The sequence below is a fragment of the Ammodytes marinus genome (assembly GCF_949987685.1).
Source record: "Ammodytes marinus genome assembly, chromosome: 23".
NCBI lineage: Eukaryota > Metazoa > Chordata > Actinopteri > Uranoscopiformes > Ammodytidae > Ammodytes > Ammodytes marinus.
Window position 1 is genome coordinate 3,647,674 of NC_137227.1, and position 25,347 is coordinate 3,673,020.

At 41.4% G+C, this 25,347-nt stretch overlaps 2 protein-coding genes across 2 annotated transcripts in view; both read right to left on the bottom strand.

Annotated features, from left to right (window-relative positions):
• Positions 1–17,271, bottom strand: part of kcnip4a (potassium voltage-gated channel interacting protein 4a) — a gene marked incomplete at its 5' end in the record, with an annotated part of 138,495 nt that extends 121,224 nt beyond the window's left edge. The window contains one exon of the mRNA XM_080052209.1: positions 17,208–17,271. Within this exon, the coding sequence (XP_079908335.1) occupies positions 17,208–17,271 (64 nt within the window). The remainder of the gene's footprint in view (positions 1–17,207) is intronic.
• Positions 17,272–22,962: 5,691 nt separating this feature from the next.
• The window catches only part of adgra3 (adhesion G protein-coupled receptor A3), a 33,644-nt gene continuing 31,259 nt past the window's right edge, over positions 22,963–25,347 (bottom strand). The window contains exon 19 of the mRNA XM_080051651.1: positions 22,963–24,758. Within this exon, the coding sequence (XP_079907777.1) occupies positions 23,288–24,758 (1,471 nt within the window). The 3' untranslated portion in view covers positions 22,963–23,287. The remainder of the gene's footprint in view (positions 24,759–25,347) is intronic.

Below are 25,347 nucleotides of genomic sequence, written 5' to 3' on the forward strand. Positions count from 1 at the left end.
CAAGGAAGACTAGGTGACCTCTGATCCCAATTCTGGATATTTACATACCAAAATGTAACAGACAGTGTCTTCTGGTTCTGGGATATATAACGATTGTGACAACCAACCCGTGTGACATATAACCCCATTCTCCCTTACACTTTGACCAATCAGAGTGAGGGTCCGATTCTCCGTTCTCATTGGCTGTTGGGACTGTCCATTCACTTTGGCACCGACGTTGTTGCGTCAGTTGCGTGAGCGTTCACGACCCTAGCAGTCTGTCAGTTTGGCACTATGGCAGCCAACAAACAGCAATGTCTACAATCAACGGCCCCTAAATGTCCTATTTCCCGTTTAACAACAACTGCTTACACCACTAAGACAGCAAGGATACGAGGAAAGACACTAGTTGAAAATAAATGAACGCGCATAACTGTCTTCCGGAGGGAGGAGCTACAGCAGGTGGAGCGGTTGGGGTATTTGGATTCAAATCTCTAAACCAACTTTTTTTTGCCACAATCATATACCCAAGCTTTAAAGCTCCAATCTAAAAATAGCTGTTCATTTATTATTACTGTGGTAATTTGAGCTCTAGAATTTGTGCTGTTTTAGGCTACAACTAACGGCAGTATATTAAAAATGCAGCCTGCTCTGGGATGGAGGCAGCATGTTTCCAATGAAAAGGGAGCAGTGAAAAGAAAGCCTCAACAAATGTTCTGTACAATTCAAAATGTGCCTGACAGCAACACCTGGGTCTCTGGTGTGGCTTCCAGCTGTGGTTGCCAGCTTGCATGCTATTGGATGGATGGATTCAAATATTCAGCCACACACAGCACAATACGGCAGAACACGAAACAAGAAAAGTCTCAAAGGGGATGGTGGAGGGGGGAGGAGGGATGGATATACATAATCTCTCACTTCTTTTTCATGACAACAACAGCTGTTTCGGAGTCCTTGTGTTGTTGTGTTGCATAAAAATCTCAACTGCAGAAGTCACCCAGTCCCTTTATTAACACTCATGACTGGTTAAAGCAGGGGTGTCAAACTCATTTTGGTTCGAGGGCCACATACAGCCTCTCTGATCTCAAGTGGGCCGGACCAGTACAATAATGGCAAAATAACGTACATCAACTCCAAATCTCTAGCTTTGTTTTTCAGTAATATGCTTTATCACTCAGTCTACATTTGTAACCTACATTATCACGGATCACAAGGGATCTCTGTACCCCCCAGGAAATGTCTTAGTAAAGGTTGCTGCTGGCCATGGGAATAGGAGGTGCGGCGCTGTGCGCCGCAGCAAAAATTTGGGGGGTATTTTGCTCAAAGATGCCAATACGCACTAATGAAATAAACAACTGTTTATTTGAATACACAAATACAACAGGCACTGACGTTACAGTTGTCCAATTTTGTTTACTATATGTACAGGGACACATTTTGTGCAAACATGCAGACAGTACAAAATAAAATTTAATAAAAGTGCAACTTCTACTGTTTTGATTTATTTTTAAATACAGAGGTTATTGGTTGTTTTGGAATTCGTTTTTCCCAATTTAAAACATAAAAATAAAGCAGCATGGAAAATTAGGAAATAAATCTTGTAGGCCTACACTAGCATGCTCCTGCTCGTTTCGCACGTGCAGAGCCGCGGACACATCGCGCTTGCTAGTACATTAATTGTTCAGCACTAAAAATAAAAATTGTTTTATTTATTTTTTATTTTTTTGGTTTTTACTTTGCCATAAAGCACTGGAGGAAACATTAATAGCGGTGAAGCAAGATTGCCATTTACCATTTCCCACGTTGCTAAAATGTGCTTTTTTTTAATTTAGGCTGCCCCCTAGCGGCTGGAGTGAGCATTTTGGTTATTTCTTTAAAAATTCATATCTCCTCACAGGAATGGGCTAGAGACTTACTTTTTTTTTTGAAATGCTCATAAATGTGTGCTCTACAAGTCGCGGGCCGGATTAAATCATCTCGCGGGCCGCATCCGGCCCGCGGGCCGTATGTTTGACACCACTGGGTTAAAGCGTTGTACATCTTACCCAAACACAGCCTATCTATCTGACAAACCATTTGAATATTAAAAAGCAATTGCCCACTAAAAAAGCTCCAGCTTTTGTGGTGATGCCTGACATGTCACTGAGCTATAACACAACCATGGAAACTAAGGTAGTCTAACTAATAAACGGAAACAACAAAAACATACAAGGAAGTTGCTATTTTAATCTTCATCCATAGCTTTCAATTAAGTATCTCAACATACAGTAGAACAAAAAAAGAGATGTTCTCATTAGCAATGCTTTTGGAAGGAGGGAGTGCATATACCACTACATAGGAAGGAACATTCAAAATGAAGCAACTTTCCAGTCAGGATTAATGGTGCCTGCCTGGGAAATCATCAATTCATGTTTTAAAATATGGAAAAACCTGCAGTTTATGTGTTTACATATCACAGTCAAAAATAATCACAGCAGACCACAGGTTTGAATTTGGCCCGTGGTCGTTCTCTGCATGTAATTTCCCTCTCTGTCCCATTTCACCTCTGTCTCTCCAAACTGTTTAATAAAAGCATAAAAATGCCAAAAAATTATCTTAAAAAGATAATACAAAATTAAGATTAAGAAATAGAAAAATACTTTTTTTTACGAGAAGGGGCTTATGGCCTTAGCCAACGGCAGCCCAGTGTTTCCGTGTCTGATATTTTGCCTGTTCCAGTGGCAAGAACATATTATACTGTAGCTATATAGATTAAGGCAATGTGGCCATTTTGACTATATAACCAGAGAAGAAATCAATACTCATCTAGGTTAGAAGGGAATGCATTAACTGGAGCTGTCGACTGTGTGTCGTGGTGCAACGCATTTCCATAATTTTTCACCACGCAGAAGTCATACATCCTGGTGGTCTTATAACAGGTGAAAGGGTGACTGATCAATAAAGTATTATTATGCTTTAAATGGCATCTGGGCAGATTATGGGCTTTTTTTGCTCCATTTTGTCCAGTCAAATCTAAGTTTAACAGTACATTTCATTTCATGAGGTACTATACAATACAACTCCAACTATTTGTGTAATAGGCTTGCACACATTTCTATTGTTTGCAGTCATTTTTTAAGTGTGCACTACACTACCAATATTCCCCCGGACATGAGTTCTATCCATCCAGTATAGACATTAAATCAGTTCTCCACTTTGATTTCACAAAATAAAATAAAAGGTTTATGGTGACTATGTTTTGTGTAACTTTTTCATTTGTCTGTTGACTTGAAGTTCAAGACATGATATGTCCTACTTGTTTTTGTTACCAGATGTAATCACTAGCCAAAGCAATTCATCTGAATTATTTTGTTCGTATTAAGTAACGTTGTTTAATCAGGCAGTTTCTTGGGATATACAGACCTGAGAACAATCATTTAAAACCAAAAAAGGTTGACAAGAAACCAATTGCCTTACAAATGAGATATTAAAATCACATTCTACTACTATAGCTCCTATCATGATTGTGTGTAGGTTTTTCTTTGTACCTTGTGGGCTGGGGTAGGCCCAGGTCATGATACGTCGCACCAGGCAGCAGTTGAGCAGGACTTTCTTGGAGAAGCCGTGGTCTTTACGGTAATGCTGCATGCTCTCCCTCCACTCCTTCCTCTTGCTCGGTGAACTCATGGCTGCAACCTCTCTATTTATGAAATATAGTGTTGAGTTATTGGAGAGTGAATGATGGACATATACGGGCCTAATTATCTGAGTTTGCAGTAAAAGTAAATGTCAACTTTAACACAGGAGGTGATGGCTATTATTAGCCAGGTGATTCAAATGATGGCTCATAACAGCCTGTGGTAAACATTCAAACACAAATAGCTACAGCCCCCCTGCAGCATTCATAACAAACTGTCAACAGTTTAGGCAATGCAGATGAGAACATATGCTAATTTGGGAAGGTTTTTTTGCCTCTAGTTATGCAAGGCCCATAATGGAATGCAAGACATTTCAGTTTGCCCTTTTGGAATCGGAAAATCTCTGAGCTGTTGTTTCAAGTTATTCCTCCTTCGCTATTCTACAAATAGTGATGGTAAAAATCAATACACCATGCTGATAGACTGCATTCAAATTGGCATTTAATGATGCTTTAATTTCATTAAAACTAGACATTTTTTGTATTACCATTTTTTTTTCCAGAAATATTTGAAGAAATATACAAATTTGGAAATATCAAACTAATTATGCGTAGATTTTAATCTCTTTAAAAATCTAGATGTTGGATAAAGCCAGGGCTTGCTTAAAATCTTTATTTCAGTTTCTACACAACACATTTTGGATACAGCCTTTTTTTCATCTGTTTAATCAAAAAAATACTTAAAATGTACAGGTCTTAAAAAAGGCATTTTGGGAATTATTTTAGGAAGAAAATGTATCACAAATCAGACACATATGAACAAATCTCTCTGTAATAACTTTCAGAATAGTGCTAAACTCATTATAAAGTTTGTTGATTTAAGCGTTTTAGAAGTTGCGATTTCCGGTTCAGAGGATTCAAAAAACTAATATTACAATTAAGAGATTCTGATATTAAGATAATGGCCATTAACTATGGTTGTATAGGATAAATAAACAGACAAGGTTTAGTCAAATAAACACCTACATTTACATTTTGCAACTTTTATTTGTACTAGTATTAAATAAGACATTGTTATAGAAGCAAAATAGCCAAAAATCTATAATTTGACCAGTTCTTGAAAAACAATGATTTGGCCTGCCTTGTCTCCCCTTAATAATACCAGAAAACACCCTTATTGTCTTCAGATAATCATCCCAGAGTCCATCAAACAAGATTGTTAAACAATACCAAATGATTCCCCACCTATTTCAGAACTAGGATTGCAAACTCGCCGAAGGTCCCACTTTAAAAGCAGAAAGTTCAGACATCAACAGATCACACCATTTAGCTGCTCTAACTATAGGGCTTTGGCTTTGGTCAATGGATCCCACATGTCTCTCAGTGCACAAAAATCCAAATCCAAACACAATCAACTGTCCCTCTGAGCATCATCTTACCTTGTCGGCTAAAATACGTTGTGCTCTCTCTCTCTCTCTCTCTCTGTCTGTGCTTCCTCAGTCTGCACGGGATTCTCAGGTTTCAGCACAAGCGCTTTCCTCTTTCCTGAGCTGATCAACTGAGTGTGAACAGGGGATGGGAGGAGGAGGAGGAGGAGGAGGGGGAGAGCTAGGACCACACTGTGCAGCGGAGTGAGAGAATGAGTGAAGAACACATGGACAATCTTCAACCAACACATCATACACATACCTTACATGCCCACTCCCTACAAACAGAGCAGTGTCACAATTAATACAAATGTATCAATTGCTTCAATGTATCCACATCTTCAAAAGGTTATACACTTACTGAGTTAAGAGAATGGCTGGGTAATAAGGCAAGGCAAGGCAAGGCAAGGCAAGGCAAGTTTATTTATATAGCACAATTCAGACACAAGGCCACTCAAAGTGCTTTACAGGGGCAAGATTAGAATACATAAAACACATTATAAAACATTTAAAAGCGATTAAAAGAAGCAATTAAAAATAAAAATAAAATAAAAACATGAAAACTGGATTTAATAAAAGAAGCAAATAGAATGAAAATTGCAGGTTAAAATGGAAACAAAAAAGTCTTCAGACTCGATTTAAAAGAACTGAGAGTTGCAGCACACCTCAAGTTCTCTGGGAGTTTGTTCCAGATTGTTGGTGCATAAAAACTAAAAGCTGCTTCTCCTCGTTTAGTCCTAACTCTAGGGACTGTAAGTAGAACTGTCCCAGACGACCTAAGGGCTCTGGACGGTTCATAACTTATCAGCATATCAGTAATGTATTTTGGCCCTAAACCATTTAGTGCTTTATAAACCAACATCAGTATTTTGAAATCAATTCTTTGAGTGACTGGAAGCCAGTGTAAAGACCTCAGAACTGGGGTAATGTGATCCACTTTTTTGGTCCTAGTGAGGACTCGAGCAGCAGCGTTCTGAATTAGCTGAAGCTGTCTGATAGATTTTTTTGGAAGGCCAGCAAGGACACTGTTACAGTAGTCAAGTCTACTAAAGATAAATGCATGGACAAGTTTTTCTAAGTCTTGCTGAGACATAAGCCCTTTAATTCTTGATATGTTTTTTAGGTGGTAGTAGGCTGATTTATTAATTGATTTTATGTGTTTCTTGAAATTCAAGTCGGAGTCTACAACAACACCAAGATTTCTGGCTTTGGGTGTGGCTTCTAACATAACGGATGTAAGCTGTGCGCTGACTTTTAATTGTTCATCTTTGGCACCAAAGACAATTACTTCAGTTTTATCGTTGTTTAATTGAAGGAAATTTTGGCACATCCAATCATTGATTTGTTCAATGCACTTACTCAGTGCCTGTATTGGACTGTAGTCTCCTGGTGATATGGTTATGTAAATTTGTGTGTCGTCTGCATAATTATGGTAGCATAATTTGTTCTTATTCATAATCTGAGCTAGTGGGAGCATATAGATGTTAAATAGAAGAGGGCCAAGAATGGAACCTTGGGGGACCCCGCATTCAATATTTGTCCGCTCAGATGTGAAATTGCCTATTGACACATAGTAGTCTCTATCCTTTAAGTAGGATTCAAACCAGCTTAGTACAGTTCCAGAAAGTCCAACCCAGTTTGCTAGTCGATCTAGTAATATGCTGTGGTCAACTGTGTCAAAAGCGGCACTGAGGTCCAGTAAAACTAAGACAGAACTTTTGCCACTGTCTGTGTTTAAGTGGATGTCATTGAGGACCTTAACCAGAGCAGTCTCAGTACTGTGGTGTTGTCGAAATCCTGACTGGAAGACATCAAAGCAGTTATTCATTGCTAAGTAGTTATTTAAGGACAACATTCACTTTGAAAGTCACTGTGTTTACAAAAGTGCATAGCAGTTAATACCCATAGAGGTTGAGAGATTGCAATATGGACGAAATTGGTGGACTTTCGTGAAATATTCGTTCCTAAACAATTCATACAAAATGCTAAGGAAAGGAAAAATAATAATCTGTTTCAAACACCCCATCAGCACGCATTACACTCTGCTGGGTTGTCTGATTGTCTATGAATATGAAATATCCAGAAAAACCCTCCGCTACCGGTGGAACCTTGTCCTGTGAGTGACCCTGCCCTCTGATCTCTGTGTGCACTCAACCGTTCATCATTTTAATTAACAAGTCAAGCTGAGCCATTAATGTCAGATATGTTCTAATGTTATTACGGATAAATAATGACGTGGCTAGATCAGTCGAAATAGAGGGCATATCTAGGCACTTTTTAAACTCTTGCAAATGTCTGTACTTGTGTGTTTTGGTTGAAGATGACACATACCACAATACAGCCATTATCGCATGGCCTTTTCCTTCCCTAACATTATTAACACAGTGCTAATGTCTCCTGTAATATGTTGGCAGTGGAATATTTGTCAGCAGTGCTCGCAAATCTGTTTATTTATGCTACGCCATACAGCAAGTTTTAATACCTATTGCATACATCATAATGCAAAATGATTGGTCCCTGGTCATCGGCCAAATGGGCTTAAGGCTTTGCATTTAAATGCACATAACATTAACTAGTGTGCGGCCGGTCGGTCTATGATATATAGGTGTGTTTAAGGGGGTGGACAGCAAAGCCTATTCTAATTGCTTCCCCTGAGATGAGCAAGGCATATTCTGTGTACCTGTAGTAGAGAGAGCTGGGTGGGAATAGAGCCATCCTCTTCCCAACAGACACACACATGAGGAAACAGAATGGTTACAGCAGAGTTACACTATGATATACAGTAGTATTCCGTTAGTTGTAACATTTGTTAGGTGAAGCAGCACAGCCCGAGGTACCGTCCCAAGTCCTGAGGGAGACGGCTAGAAAGCTAGTGTCCCCAATCTTTTGAATAATTTATATTCAAAAAGCCGATGCTACTCATTGATATTCAAGAAGACCACCTTTAGTCAAGTAAAACCGCTTTTAGCCATAGTGCCCCTGACTCCTGGAACAGCCTACAACATACAATTAAAATAAATACACTCATATCTGTTAACCAATTTAAAAGTATTATTTTGAATCAACCCCCCTACACTTGTAACTGTTTTAATTAGGCTATTATCTCTTTCATTCAATTGATCTGAATGTTTTAAATTGTTGTTGTCTGTGTGTGTGTGTGTGTGTGTGTGTGTGTGTGTGTGTAAACTTGTTATGTATTCTCATTGTATATTGTGTATCTGTACAAACTCGACGTCATTGTAAAAGAGGGTCACCCCTCAATTGATCTTTCGAGGTTAAATAAAGGTTACAAGTGCTAGTCAACTCTAGGAACAACTCCAGTGGACTGGAAGTTCAGACCAGGTTTCTTAAGGTGAGACACTGCAAGGTAAAAACATACATTTTGTCAAGCACTGGTCAATTTAGAATTGTTTCTTCTATTTTGCTTCCATTACATTTTATTTAGGTTTTTTTAATTCTACTAAACCTTGCGTGTTTTGGTCTGTATAGTTCTACATGTTCTAGATTTTGAGTGTGTTACTGCACACTCATAAGCATTTAAACAGAATATAAATGTAAATGGTGTTGGGGGGGACGGCAGGATTAGTATTCCCATCCGATCAACTGCATCTGCCCAGCTCAAGTCAAGCCATGAGAAATGACTGGAACACAGTCCACATCCATTAGCTGCTGATGGGAGACTTTAAAAAGGTGCTATGTGGTTTGTGTATGACACTTGTGATTGAAGATGCCATGCACACTTAAATCTTAATTCTTCCTCTAACACAGACACCTATCGATTGTGTCAGAAGAAATTTGCTGTTATGTACAGTGAAATCAATTTAGACAGCCAGCTGATGTAAAATGTATTAGAATTATATTATTATTTAGTATATACTGAGTTAGTATTCAGTCAGATGTAATTTGCTGATATGGATGGTGAAATCAGTTAAGGCTCCTCAGTTATTTTCTTAGGTCAGAAATGGTTAAGATTTCAATTGCTTTAGTTTGGACGGCTGCTGCTCATTATTCTCTGTTGCAATAGCTTGACATGCCATTAGCTAGTGTGGTGGTGTGTTAGCAGCAGGTCAGACAGACCATGCATTGAGCTATGGCCAATGTAGCCTGGTTGTCTCTCTGCCTTCTTTCAAGTTTCTTTCAAGTTTCAGCACGCACGCACGCACGCACGCACGCACGCACACACGCACACGCACACTTCCTAATTTCTCACAAACCCAGCGTGACCTTGTCCTCCAACGTGGTGGCTAAAATTAGCAGAATGCATCATGGGAAACAGCCCTGTGGGTAAAATAAAAAGTCCAATGCGGTATTTAAAGATATGGGAGAAGCAGGAAGTTCTCTTGGGGAAGTCACACTATCCCTGCGTTCCAATACCCATACTATCTACTATTGAGTATGGCTTGAGTATGGTAGAAAAAAGATTTAGGATGTCCCGATTCTTGTGGCCAGATTTAGGATGGTTAGACATACCCGGATGTTTAATACATCTGGCGAGATTTTTACTGTTGAAAACTGCATGCTATTTGTGCCAGTGTGCACCTGAAGTGAAGTCACATCAACGGAGCCTCCATATGAAAACAAACGGGGGCGCGATGGATATAAAAGCATGAGGCAAGATCAAGGCGCAATGTTATGATGAAATAAATAAGTAAAAGTATATCCCAATTGTATGCCTACTGCATCCTAACTATATTATTTTTACGGTCGGATTTAGTATGTAGAATAGAAAAAAAGAGTATGCGATTGGGAACGTAGGGATAGTGTATCAGTTTATCCCAGATATATTTTCTTTCTGCTTTTGAAAGCCCTGTCTAGGCTCCCTCATGGAAAACAGTGGTTGTCGTTCACTTATTTACTTATGCTGACCTGAAATCCATACCGTCATCTCTTGATCCTCGGCCGAGTTATCTGATAGGAGGGAGCGCGTACTGGGATTGAGAAAGAAGAAAACACCAGTGTCAGATTTACAGAAGAAAACTGTGTCCATTGCTTCTTTATATAATGATATAATATTGCATTAATATAAGCTCCTTTGTCTGGTTGTAGCCTATGTAAGGACTCCACAGCCCACAGAATGCAAATGGTTAAGTCTCAACAGCAAAGGCTAATTGAAATATCCCTCAAGATAATGGAAAATGGGCTGCGATACACACCCAACAATGTTGCTGATACAGTAACGTGTCAATCACAGCGTTTGTTCATTACTATGCTTCAATTAAGCCATGCACCAGTGTTAATTATTGCATGAATCAGGGTTCAGCACTTTTTTTTAAATGGGTAAGTGGCAAGAAAGCTCTAGGGAGAGGGCAACTCAGCATAATGAGAATGAACAGTGCAGATACTTTGGTCTCTCTCGTACTTGTTAAAAGGTGGAGTCAGCCATTCTCCAGAACGCTTGTTGTCAAAATCACTTTTTTGTCAAAATCATTGAATATCTCCTCCTGACCCGTCCATACAAAAATAAAAAAAGTGGTGTCAATCCACAGCCTAGGCTCTGTAAACAGCTATCTAAACAAAGGGTATGTAAACAGAGCGGGCCCACAAAAGCTTGACAACAAGCATTGTGAAGAATCACTGACTTGCCCAATGTTGCACATACTGCGTAGATAAAGTTGTATACTAGCGCACGCCTTTCAATATGTTCTTTCAAACAAGAAAACCTGCCACACACACACACACACACACACACACACTCATCTGTAGAGACACACGTCAAACCGTTCACCACTTCCCTGCACTCTGTTGGTGTGTGGGTCGTTTCCTGAGTCAATGCGTTGGAATGTCTCCATAAATTATTCAGCCGCAGCCCCTGCTATCAGAAGATAACAATGGCTCTTTATCGGTCAGCATGTACACACAGACACCGCGCTAGGTGACTATACAAGCACCTCCAGGGAATTTCGGGGGCCGCCCTCTGTGTAAGGGCGTGTGTCATTGTGGCAGCCAGGCATACAAAACAATCTAAGGTCACTTTCATTTTCTCTGGGGATACTCTCATTTTCAGCTCATTTAAAAAAAGGGCTTTTTTTTACCCAGCTTAACAAATGCAGAATACAAGATCAGGTAAGTAAGTTAAAGTTACCAGCCATCTTTACTTGTTTCAAGGACAGAGTCAGTTGACTTTGAATAAACGTATCAATCAATCCTAAATACCTGAATCACTCAATACAAGCCATGCATTAACTTACAAGTTTAAATGATCACCTCCAACTCTCAAATGACTTCTCACAGGATTATGGTCACTTAGACTCAGAAATATAACTCTACATGCTCTAACTAACTGTGATGGCAATTTTTCACTCTTTAGTGCCATTTCATAGATCCAATTAACAGAGAAAATGGGCTGACAGAAAATAAGCAGCTTCATTAAATGGCCACCATAGATTATACAGCACAATACATACACCACAGTAGACCGGCATGTATGCAAGCTTATGGCTAAACAACTGGATGAAAGGTGTATGAATATCTTCTTTACAACTGAGACACCATCTTCCTTGAATAACCACTAGATGTCAGCCTTGCACACCGCATGGACGCTACACCTAAAATGCAGCAGAGACATTCTTTCCATGATGTTCAAGGTTGTAACTCACGTTGTGTTAGTTGACATACCACTGATAATTACTAGAGCCACTGAGGATCAGCCGATTGACAGTCACTGTTATTCTATGTAAACCGACGTTATAGTTTTACAAGCTACTTTCAGGTACACAAGATGAGCATGGCGTCGGTATGCTTTTGCATGTGATAATCCCCCAGTAGAACATGGACTTTTGGAGAGACTAGAGAGCCCAGAACAGGCTTTTGAACAGCCCCGCATTGGGAGGAGAAGAAAGAACAGACAGACGGAGCCTCCAGTTGGCCACTCATACCAGGCCTGCCTCCACATATGGCCTGTATGATGTTCAGCTCTGACATCGTTTCATCAAGGTGTCCTTGGAAAATCTCATCCTACTAGACATATGTCTGTTTCTTCTTTAAAGGGTAAGAGTCAGCGATTCTGGAGAATGCTTGTTGTCAAAAAACACTTTGTCAAAATCAGTGAATATCTGATACAGTCCACACTGCGTGTGTGTGTGTGTGTGCGCTGAAAAAAAATCTGGTGTTAATAGAAAGCGTAGGCTCTGTAAACTGGTATGTAAACAAAGGGTGCCCACTGTAGCTAGCAACATCCCCGTTTACAGAGCCTGGATTTTTTTTTTCGACATAATCGCTGACTACACCTTTAATGTCAACTCCATAATCGTTATTACTTTGTTGTGCGGAACGGGGAATTGAAACGTGACACAAGTTCACACTAGTTTGGAGCTGATATCAAGAGCATGTAGTGATGCATTGTTACAGGTTGAATGATAGTAATTCAGGCAGGCACAGTGACAGTGGTGAATACAAATGTTAACTCATTTACAAGGGGAAGATTTACTATCCCATGATAAAGAAACAAAAGAGAAAAAAAGATGACAAGTAACACACAGGATGTGAATGTTAAGTTGCCCATGGAACAGAGTGGAATAAGAGGGTCCGTCCATATCCATAGCAATGAGGGAATCAAACTAATTACATTTTCTTAATGCATAAATTTAAGTCAAGGAGAAAGCAGAAGTATTGAAGACAGCCAGGTCGCCATTATTTATTCATGTTCTATTGCGGTTTATCTTTTTGGGGTTGTAAGGTGCTGAAGAGTCTAACTCATTTTGGATCCAAATAAAGCAAAGGAACTACCCGAGGAAGAACTGTGTGATACAATGTAAATGAAAAAAGAAAATAGATGAACACTTTTTCAATCTTCATTCCTATCTTTTCATTTGCTTGCTTTTAACAAATGTGAAGACAATCAATTCACTTTGTAATCTAGGTAGAAAAAAAGTCCTTGATAATTGGCTTGACTCACGGGAGTAACACTTTTTTGGACTATATAGAACATTATAGAAATAGGACGTTTGGTGGTCACACAAAATGTGAGATGAGCGAAGTTTCTTGTTTCTCTCTTCCTGCCCCAAGGGTCCTAAGTTATGCACTTGGCACAAACAAAGAAGGACCAATTGCAAAGTGAAACCAAGCGTTGCCACCCAGTTGGCGACGGGCTGTTTGGCACTACAACCAAGGAAGCCAAATGGAGCGGATCAGTGGCATAAACAAGCCTGTGGGTGCACAGCATAAACATGAAAGACGGTCCACTTTCTGTAGCCTTCAGTGATCCTAAACCTGCACCTTATGTTCGGCTTTCATCGAAGCCACTGCAGCAGCAGCAGCAATGGTTTTTACAGCTCCTTTAAACAGTTTGCATTCAACCCTCTGTTTATCACTATCTTACTCTTCCTCAACTCACCCTCTTTTCTCCCCTCCTTCTCTCATTCTTCTCTGGCCTGAGTCCCAGGGCAGATGGTCTGTGCGAGCAGACGCTCCACACCCACTCTCTCCAAGGGGAAAAAAACAAAGGTTGGATTCCAAAGCAAACAAACTCTGCTGGATGGAGCCGCGGGAGACAAGCGGGGATGTTTATGGTACAATTGGTCCTGGGTTTGGACCAAGGACCAGGGTGTCATCGACAGGTAGAGAGGGAGCGCAAAGGTAGTCACAAAAAATAAATATATATATACATACAGCTCCGGAAAAAAATTAAGAGACCAGTCTGGATTTTTCTTAAATCTTCATCTCTACATTATTTATTGAAAATGCTCCCAATGACAAACAATTGTATTATAAACTAAAATGTTCATTCTACTCAAACACATTTGGAGTGGTCTCTTAATTTTTTCCAGAGCTGTATACACCAATGTCTCCCATTCTAAACCTTAAAAGTACAATTGACTTAGCAGCAGGTGGTATAATGCCATTAATACCATATGAAGATGTGCCAGAAGAACAGACTGTTTGAACAATCAAACGCTCCAATTTTTGAATCTATTTATGGTGAAGTGATGATACAACTGCAGCATACATATCCAAAAAGAAAATCTGTGATCCTCCCAGATTTCTTTCAAGACAATTTTCAAAAATAACTTTCTTCATCAAGAGAAGTGGAAAAGCAAAACTGAATGAAGTGAAGTCACATAATTACTTTTGTCATTTTTATTATAAAAAAAATTAAAAAAAAGGGCAACACTTTTTTTTTCTAACCAATCTGTACCCTTGGTTCACCCGTCATCTCTGGAGTGGACACCTGGCAGACAGATGCTGAGGACACACACACACACACACACACACACACACACACGCACACACACACACGCACACACACGCCTCTACGCCATTTAAAGCTCAAAGCTGACATCTTGAGACTTCTTATTGGTCAGACACACTTCTTTCATTGCTTGCATTTGGTTGCAGCAAAACCAAAACACATAACTGGCTCCAACCTTAGAATCATGACTCCGTACAAAATGTCAATTATTTCCACAGCTCTGTGTGTTTGTGTTCTGTGTAATTTCTTAATTCATGCATATGCAGATTGGTTGTTTTCACTCACCTTGTAGACATGTAACTCTCCGTCGCATGATTGTACTTGTCCCCACTGGCGTACTAACATTATTTTGGGGTGTGTCTCTTGAAAAGTGTTCAGTGGACTCACTAGTTCTGTTGAAAAGTGCTGTGTGCATGTAGCAGGCTAAACACTTAGCCAAAGTAATTAGATCCAAAGTAATTAAATGCAAATCAGAGTAAATGAAGCATCGATTCCACAGCTATTAGGTAATGACTCATGGTAACACTTTAACTGTTTCATTTTATCACCCACCAGTGTTGTTCAGCACTGTTCCAGGCCTTGGATATACAATGCATGGGAGGCATAATTAGCAATGCAGAACGGACACAGCAGCTTGTTCAATTTATTTTTTTTAAGATTATTTTATTGGCATTTTCTAGCTTTATTTGATAGTACAGAGTTGAATACAGAGTTGAAATGGGGAGACAGAGAGAGAGAGAGAGGGGGGATGACCTGCAGTAAAGGTCCACGGGTCGGATTCGAACCCACGACCACTACAACGAAGGCCTGAGCCGATATGGTACGCGCTCTATCCACTACGCCACCAGAGCACCTCCCGATTGTTCAACTATTTTAAGTGCAAAAGATGGAGCTGGCCATGGTGCTGAAAAAAAACAGCTCATTCGGGGAAAGCAGAAACCTTCACAGAGCTGCGTTTTCCTTATAGTGCCTTTCAGAGACTACAGGGGGATGGTGGTGCTAAAAAGGAGGGAAATGTCTAGGGGAGCCTTTGGCAGGCAGGCAGGCAGAAGTTACAACGGTGAATGTGAGAGAAAGCTCCAAGGCACTGATGCAAAGAATGACAGCCGCACAGAGGAGGGTTGCTCCTGGGAGGATCCACTCACGGATGGGTGGCTGTGGTATCTTCTTATTTTTTTGGTGGGGGAATCGTCATTACGTAACGTTTAAAGATTTTCCACCCCCCAAGGGAAGGGCCATGATGTGGAAGAAAAAGAAGCCCACTGGGGATGAAGTGGTAGGGGGCTTTAGGAAGTGAGGAAGGATAAAAAGAATAAAGAGTTGAGAAACAAAAAATACCATTATAGTGTCTTAATTCGGTCTCCTTCTACAAGGATCTGTAATAACTGGGTAATATTCGCTAGAAACAAATGATATGTAGGCATGTCTAAAAGCCTCTTAGACTGACCCTCTATAGAATAAATTGAATTAAGCCACGACTTAGAAACTTGTTCAGGAGTGCCAATTAGAGCAAGCAAAGGGGAAATCATGTGTTACTTGCTGCTGCCAGAGGCAAACTAATGAATCCCCAACATCCTTCAAAATGGAGTACAAAATCCAAGTAAGCAATCATTTTAAATGAAGCTACTAGGGACCACGGAACAGCAATCAATATCCGTCAATAACACAACACCGACAACTTCTACACTCTTAATACTGCAGTATCCCATCACTGAGACATTAGAGATGAGACTGTAACAGACAAGATGTCTTCACAACAACTCATCATGACTTGTTCTGTTCATTCACACTCACTGTGGCCATGTATCCACAATCTGGTGCATTCCACTCCATTTGTCAAAGCCTGCATGTCCTTAATAGTTGGCACCATAGACTGTATGTAAAATATGTTTGCAGTGTGGTACGCATTCTACCACTAAACAACACTTATTTTAGCAGTTGAATACAATATTGTTTCCTGTGCCGAGGGGGTAAGAGCCATTAATAGGAACTTAAAATCCCGGGTCACATTATTGAATATAACATTTACTGAAGGATTTTTAGGTTTGAGATGTTATACCAGCCAGACAGGTCAGATGTATTCAAACCTTAAGATGATTGACTCAAACACTTAGGGAAGGAGAATTAAGTGTGCAAACAAACTTTAACTTGAGCCAGAAATGTTATGTAGATAACTGATCCACAGTGAGGAGATAGCGGACACACACACACACACAGACACACACGCATAATAAGCTCTTGAATGCAGTATTGTTTTTTTGTAATGATGCCCCAACATGGTTTAAAAAGAGTAGGCATTTAGCTACACTTGTCAGCTATGGTGAACTAACTCTCTTTATTGCAACAGGGGTTTCTTAACCTTTCCAACCCAAACTAAATGACAATGCCTTGCAGCAGCAAAATAAATAGAAACAGCACGAAGAACAAAAATGGTTGCTGCCCAGTTGTTAACAAAAAATAAAATAACCCGACCAATGTTGCCCATTGACCAACCGTGTTTTCCTTTCAAGAGAAGGCAAAAGTCAACAACACAAATAACATGTAGGATAGCGACTTGAGAAAAAAAGCAAAGTAAATACACTTTCTAAATGTACGTTTCAGAAGCATGCAGGCTAAACTTTGCCATGGGAGAATAATACGCCAAACCCCCATTAACACGTCAATTTAATGTTGCCTTCCAAGACGAGTCTACATCATCTGGGAATAGATATTGACCAAATTCGAGCTATCGTTAAAAAGTTACATTTCATTCAAATGTTTTTGTTGTCGCATGTAGTTCATTTGAAGCCGAATTAATGTGTGGTCCTATGAACACACGAACACAACTAAGTTTCGCCGTCACAAAGTTGACACTCGTGACCAAAAAGCAAGGCAAGGAGGCAATATTAAATTGGAATTCTTAGGCTTGGAGTTTCGCCTGACGTTTATTTGTTTCTCCACATGGATCCCAACATAGCAAAGGGATTTAAATGACCATGACATGCGACCACTGTCCTACCGGGTGACGAAACGGCAGCAGCATCCACACGTGCTGAAATGGTGTCCACTCGCTTTGCGTCCATAGCTTCCTTTATTTTCCAGTATTTATCCTTTATCCGACTTTTTTTAAGTCGAAAGTGCCTCGTTTCAGTCAAGGGAGCTCGCCTGCACTATATGGTCTGCACTCTCTTGTAAATGGCTTGGACTAGTTGCTGCTCAATCAACTGCCAAGTTTCGCAGTGAGTGAGGAAGAGAGAGTTTTGCTCGCGAGCGCTCACGCTGGTGTTGGCGGCAGCGCGCGCACAGGTGAGTGGCATACTAGATAGTATGGGTATTGGAACACACGGATACTGAACGTCCCTGCCCACAATTAAACAAACCCACCAAAGCTAAGAATAAAAGCCAAAAAAATAAAGAAAAGATAAACCCAGAATAAAACAGATGAAAGCAAGCAAAGACAGCTGTCTGCTTTTTTTTTTTTTTTTTTAAGATAAGAATATTTTTAATCACGTCGTAGTACAACTGTTTCATGGCTGCAAAGACTGTGTACCTGCGTCTCCCTGGAAATAGCACAAAGGATAAAGCTTTACTGTAGAACCACACTCAATTGAGTTCAACACAACAGACAGCTTTAGACAAATCATAAAGCAAGAGGCTGTTTTTTTCTGTCATCTGGTAGGTCTATGATGGGAAAATTGCAGACAAGTTTCAAAAACAGAAGCTTCTTTTGATGTAGCCTAGAGTGTGGCTACTTTGAAGCTGGTGTAATGCATATTTTTAGACATAGGCCTATTTATTTATGGAAAATGTGAGGCATATTTAGCCAATACTAGAAAGAAATGTAAAAACCAAGTGCTTCCATGTTCCACTCAGCTTACTTGGTGAATGTCTGCAGATTGATGAGAATAAAAAGGAAACAGATGTTAGTCAAAGTGAAAGGTATAGGAAATATAAAGTGGTTTAAAGATTAATACCAAATCAAGAATGTATCATAAATATCCAGTCTGGTCTGTCTAGTTTACAACTGTATTTCATCCACTAAACCAAATGGGACGTTTTATAATGTAATGAATGAAACGTTCCATTTCGGTGCCGTACACATCTGGGAACATTATGTGATGACCCCTGTGCTAACCGTTTCCAATTGTTTTGCTGTACAAAGCTAACCGGGGGTAAACCTTACACTTTGAAAAAAAAGTGAGTGTTGTAGATATTCTCATAAAAAACTATACCAGAAAGCCAGTATAGCCTAATGGTGTTTCCCACAATGTCAAACTTGTGCTTCAAATGAGGCTAATTGATTTTGGATGTAATTAGCTAAAATAGTATTAAAATAGTTTAAGGTTTTGTTGCCAAGGTGTCAAAAATATAGATTTGACATAAGACAAAAACAGCATAAAACAACTGCTTTTACATAATATGTCAGAGAAGATTTCCCTCACAATTGTTCAGTATTTATTAACCTCCATCCACATGTATGCATGAGGCCTCTCTTCCAAAGAGTGCAGAGCGAGTGGACAAATGCATTCCAATAGTGCGTGTGTGTGTGTGTGTGTGTGTGTGTGTGTGTGTGTGTGTGTGTGTGTGTGTGTGTGTGTGTGTGTGTGTGTGTGTGTGTGTGTGTGTGTGTGTGTGTGTGTGTGTGTGTGTGTGTGTGTGTGTGTGTGTGTGTGTGTGTGTGTGTGTGAGTGAGAGAGAGAGAGACAGAGAGAGGGTTTCTGTCTGCAACTGTCGCCGTGAACAATGAGTTTTTGAGGTGACTATAAATAACAGAGCACCTGGACAGACAGATGAAGCCAAAATGGGTTGAGACAGACTGGCACGGGTAGATGGATGGCAATATGAGGGCATTAATGAGAGCACAGGTCCGCCAACACGTGGGCATGGAGTCTCTGCAGATGGCCTGATGTCATCATTATATGGCATTGTGTGCGTGTGTGTGTGTGTGTGTGTGTGTGTGTGTGTGTGTGCGTGTGCATGTGTGTGTGTGTGTGTGTGTGTGTGTAGGGAAAATAAGATGGAATGCGACTACAGAGTGACCATACCTAATTTTTCCTGATATTTCTAGGAAGAAGTTGGAGTAAAATAACAGCGAGTATAGAAAGCAGCAACATACAGTATGCGTTTGGGTCTGCTGAGAACTTTGATTTTCCTTTTGTTTTACACATGCCCAAGTACGTCTGTAATACAAGAAAAGGAATATCCTCTGAAATGTATTAACGGTGGAGTCAGTGATTCTGGAGAATGCTTATTTTGCGTGATTCTGACAAAAAGGCTCTGTACACGGGGCTTGTTTCTAACTACGCCCCCCCCCCCCTTGTTTACATACCCGTTTACAGTGCCTAGGCTGCGTATTAACACCAGATTTCTTTTTTCAGTGCACACACATACAGTATGGACAGGTAGTGGATCGTGAGGAGATATAAGCTGATTTTGACCATTTTATTTAGACAACAAGCATTCGACAGACATACTGATTCACTTTTAAGTCTCACTTTAGAAAAACTATTTCATCCACAACATTCCATCAGTCCAGTACCATAGCCATGCTCTCCTCCTCTTGAGATCACCAAATGACTTTCTATTTCTGCCCTCCTGTCTGACGGTGCCCAGAGTTTAATCATGATATATTTTGGTATGCATAAGCGCTGTTTAATGAGGGGACTGTGTGACGATATTAGAATTCCATCGCAATCGATTCATCTCAATATACTGTTAAACAATGAGCATAATCTTCTTATTCAAACACGGTCTGGGAGTATACACACACACACACAACTGCTGCAGGTTAGGCTGTATTATTTTGGTCACTGCTAAATATGGAGTTTCAATTATGAGGTGGAAATAGTATAGCTGATTTAGCACAAATTTGCAAGGCAATCTCCCGCTGATGACATATGGCATATTCTGGATCTAAGACTCCATTATTGACTTCACTGCCATGAAGCCCTTTGGACAACGTAATCAGTTTGATTGAAGGGAGACAGAAAACTAGAGCATTCATCTTCTCCAGGCACAAGACGTGAATGTCACAAAGGCAGCCTCAGAAGCTATTAATGTACTGTCATACCAAAGAGAGTGAGAGAGGCTCTGGATTGGTCTGCTTTTGTCCTTTCAGAAGTCACGGGACGACAACGGCAAATGTTAAGCTTGAACTTGGAAGGTTACATTGTGAACAAATGCAATGGCTTAGCACAGAGGAAGGCCTTTGATGCTCCAAATTAAAGATGCAGCCCCCCGGACCTAATAAGTAAATATGTTCTGTGTTACACCAGCTGTCGCCAATGTGGCCATCCACTTTGAACAGTACAATGTAAGGCCAAGGTCAAAGTTTATATGAATCCAAAAATGTATGAAATATACAGTATATTCCCCCACCTGAAAACACCAGCTAAAAGACCTCAAGTTTGATGTTTGTTTTTCTCTTCATTCCACTTTTACTTTGTTTAATCAGATTCATGATGTGAGCAAGACAGTTTTTTTTTCCATTTCTTCTGACTAAGTTTCCCTAAAATGCCTCTTAGGCTCCATCAGCAAAAAAAAAAAAAAAAGTTGGCATAGCAGAATGCAAATGTGTAGACAGCCCTTTCTTTGGGGAGTAATATGCCATTTTTTTTGGAGGAAACAATGTGCAAATGTGAAAATTCTTCCAAGTATGAAAAATGTCTGATGAACAATATAATACACTAGTTATAAGAATAATGTGTGAGCATCCCCGTATACTGTGAAGGACGGTTGGAGGAAAGTGGTGGAGTGTTGTGTCGAATGTCTAAGTGCTACTGAAACATTTGCAAAAAAAAAAAAGGCCTGACCCTAGCTTAAACACAACTTGAATACTGATTCAACTTTGCCTGATTTGCATTGAAATGAAGTCCACGTAAATAGTCACCTAACTACATCCATCCCCCAAATGATCTCCGCAGACAGCTGCTTAGACAGTGACGATCATAACAGACCCTGGATCCTTATTGATGCTTTCATCTATACGTCACGTCAAGGGTTTTTTTGGTTGGTGATTAACACACACTTGCAGGTATAAAATATCCCTGCTTCCCCTGGACGGCCCTAGCCTCTCTAATTACAAACCAGCACAAGTCAGATGGCTCCACTTTTCCGGAAAGTATCAATCTTCATTCCAGTGGCAAGTTTCCACAACAGACCCAGAAGCTTCCTGGAGGCACCGGCGAGAAGAAGCCATTGGAAAAATGTAAACAGCACTTGATTTGTCTAGGTGTTATTGGCAGTGCCCGGGGCCTCCTCCTGGTATAAGGCATTGGGGCTCAGATATGCTCCACGGAACATACTAAGTGGAAGTATCTGAAAATAGACTGGTTTATAAAGCGAGCGACTCTCTCATCCCTGATTCATTATGTCTGGGACGTTTCGATCCGACCCCTAAGACTTCACAATGAGACTTAGAAAAAGATCTAAATGGACTCCCATTTTGTTTTATCTTAATTTGTAATTGATTTCTGCCCAAGGTGTCCCTGTGATCTCTAAGCAGAGATCCTATCAGTTTATTTGCTTTGATGAGCAGCGCGCGCACGCACACACACACACACACACACAAACACAGCACAAACATCCACCGACTGTCATTCCCTCACATGAACTTTTCTAACAGATGGCCTTGCTAAAAGAACCTTGGCAATTATTTGAAGATCACTCTGCGGTGCCCAGAGGGGGGAATCAGTGAGGCTGCTGCCACTAATCAAGGTGGAACTGCTCTCTCCATAATTCAAAAGTCTTATTAGAACTTGTCACATCCAAGATGGTTCGGGCAATATATCTTTGTCCCGAAGTTGATATATGCGTTTTATTAATATGCCATTAATGGGAGATTTCGGAGCTGCGGTCGTCTCCCTCCACTTCCTCTGGTGACTGGGATGATCAGTAGGCGAAGGATTGCTTGTCATTTTTCTCAAACGGGGTACAATTGGGAGAATCTATCTTGCAGCAATCGAGCAGCCGTATTTCAAGATGGCGTGCTGGAATGACATGATCGGTAGCGATTGCTGTATTTAATAATATCTTTGTATTGGAGAGCATTCTTATAAGTAAAAATGAGGCGAAAAATGCTACTTGGCTGCCTTAAGAGTACATTTACTCACTGTATAGTAACTCTACTTTAGTGCTATTTTGAGGTATTTGAGTATTTCCATCATCTGCCACTTTACACGTTCACATCAGTACTTCTGGACTGAATCTAGTTTTTACAATGTGTGTTTTAAAAAAAAAATTGTGACTACTGCTAACTAAAGATTGTTGTGTTGAGCACACGTCACACACACACCTCCATGAGCACACTCTGCAGTCACTTGTACTCTCTCTCCCCTAAAGCAAATGTCAAGGTGTGAGTGGTTGGACAGAGAGAAGGAGATGCTTTCCTGTCATTATTATGTTCTTCTCATGATAGCTGCCTTCACTCAGCCTGTGAATCAGCTGTCAGTCAAAGCACTGGGCCATCAAGTCAGCAGGAGCCCACAATGTAACAGTGCACTCATCAAATCTGCCAGCGGGCAACAGAAAAACCCCTACAGAGACAAAAAGCCACAGTCGGCTGCAATTAAAGTGCTGCTCCAGTGCAGAGGGGGGGTGGGGGGGGTAGGGGGTACCTGAGGACACCTGAAGGTCAGTGAAAAACCCCAATTAAGCTATTGTCAGCAAGAGAAAAATTCTTGGAAACAAAACAGCTTTTCAAATCACCTTTGCACTGGCTGCAAAGGCATGAGATAAGATTGTTGTCGGTATCACAAGTATAAAACAACATGTAATCAGGTCAACGGAACTTTTGTTCTTTTATTATTGTTGGGACAAACTAGAAAATGGAAAAAACAAAAAAATCCCCTGGGGGGGGGGAGGGGGGTATATGCACAGGGCCACAGCTCAGTCCATGCAGTTTCACATACAGAACGACTTTAAATGGAATAAAAAGGTTTGGATTAAAAAGTTATAAAAATAGACCATTTAAAAAACGTATCTACAAAAGACAGTGGCAGTGAAGATGTAATTGTCGGAAAACAAACAAAACAACTTTTTTCACAGTTTTCGAGATGAAGCATTATCACAATGCAGTCCTTTGGGGGATGGAAACTGTCACTACACAGTAGTTTCATGTTTCCACAAGCCAGTCTTTATACTGGCCGCACTCTCTGCTTTAATCAAAGGCTGTGAGACTGCTTGTCCATTTTCTTTAAGTGTGCCACCATTTTGAATGATGAGATTGAGCCCGTAGGACTTGGGTTGACTCTCTAGTTCAGTGCTGCTGGGCTGCTTTATGGGAGCAGCAGAGTCTTTACTTGAGGTGGACAGTGCTGCAGTGCTAGCCACCTGCTCTGTCTCTACAGTAACCACTGTCCCGTTCCCCATGGGGCTGCCTCCCCCCCCTCCTCCTCCTCCCTTGTCTGCATAGCGTGAGCGGCGTGGCAGGCTGGCGCTGTCACTGCTGTCCTGCTGCAGCTGGCTCTGATGTTGCTCTCTGTACGCCATGTAAGCTGCTCGTCTGCTATTGCGCGCCGCTACGTCATAATGGTGGCTCCTCCTCTGGGGGGCGCTCTGCACACTGCCGTCCACGCTGGTGGGCACGTCGTAGGCGTACTCTCTCAGCACGGTGAGCCTGCTGGCCCTGTGTGCCCGCGCTCTGTTTTTGTGATGCCGGCCAGCGTGCCCGTTAGTGGCGGCGTTGGGATTTGTAATGTTGTTCACCGGGCGGAACTGCACCTCCACCGGCGCCACGTGCATTTTGATTTCATTGTCTATGGAATGTTCCGTCAGGCTGTTGTCCATGACGGCCGCACCGTTGGCCGTGGGCGGTGCGGAGGCGGACTTGCACTGGGCCGCCTCTGCGTGCAGATTGGTCAGCTTGCTGCCGTGGGCGGAGTTAGGCATGCTGGGGCCCGTCTTATTGGTGTAGGAGGACTCTGCGCTGCTGTGGCCACACCTGGACGACTCCCCGTCCGGCTTGTCAGCAGACCCCGCCGTGGAGGCGAGCGCCAGGCCGGACTGAGGCAGGAGCACGTCCTCTTGTGCAGAGTAGGCCCGTCTCCCCGAGCAACAAGCCTGGGACCAGTAGCGCCTCATGTCCTGCCTGTTGACACAGTGGTGCGCCACCATGAACGCACCCAAGGCTAGCGCGGCTACTCCAAACAGACAGGTGAAGGCTAGGTCAAAGGGGTGCTCCTGTGACACGGCCATGGCCCCAAACACCCAGAGGGCCACATACAGCCCCATGGCCCCCGCAGCCCCCATCAGCTGAGCAGCAAAGGTGTGCTCGTTCTCCAGGGCGGACAGGGGCACGGCGAGGGGGGCAGACACCACAGAAGAAGAGGCCTCGTGGGGCTGCAGCTCCATGGTGAGAGGGTGGAGGCAGGTGGGGCCGTCTGGTCCTGTCATGGTGTGGGCTGGAGTCAGACGCTGCTGCTCTTCACTGGGCTCCTTGAGCTCGTAGCGCCGCTCAGGGTGGCGCCGCAGCTGTAGCAGGATGCTGAGGAAGTACATGCAGTCCACAAACAGGATGAAGCCCACCGGGCCGTAGAAGGCCCCGATACTGGGCTCCCAGGCCATCCAGCAACTACACAAGACCAGAGAGAGACAAGAGAGTGAGATCAGCCATTTGATACACAGACAGATTACAGCTGCAGCTTTTAAGATTCGCCAACAGATTGTAACCCCAATTATAACAAGATCAGATTTTAGCAACAACTTAAAAAAAAGTGGAGTGAGTGATCCTGGAGAACACAATCCCTTTTTGTCAAAATGAGTAAATATCTTCTAATAACCTGCTACCTGTATGGTTTTATGTGAGAGCTGAAAACAAATCTAGTGATAATACACAGCCTACGTATGTTGCTAGCTACGGTGGGCCCCTTTGTTTTACATATTGTTTGTTTGCATAACTGTTTATAGAGCCTAGGCTGTGTATTAACACTGGATTTCCTTTTCAGCACACACACAATATGGACAGGTGCCAGGCAATGATTTTGACTCAAACATATTTGACAAGAAAAGAAAAATTGCCAACAGTGCTCAATAAAACAATTCCACATGTCATCTTAACTTGTCACATCCTATATCTACTTCTTAATATGACTCTTTGAAAAACTTTGTGTGTATCAGTTTTTTTTTATAGTGAACTGTCCCATTACATTCAGGGTTCGACA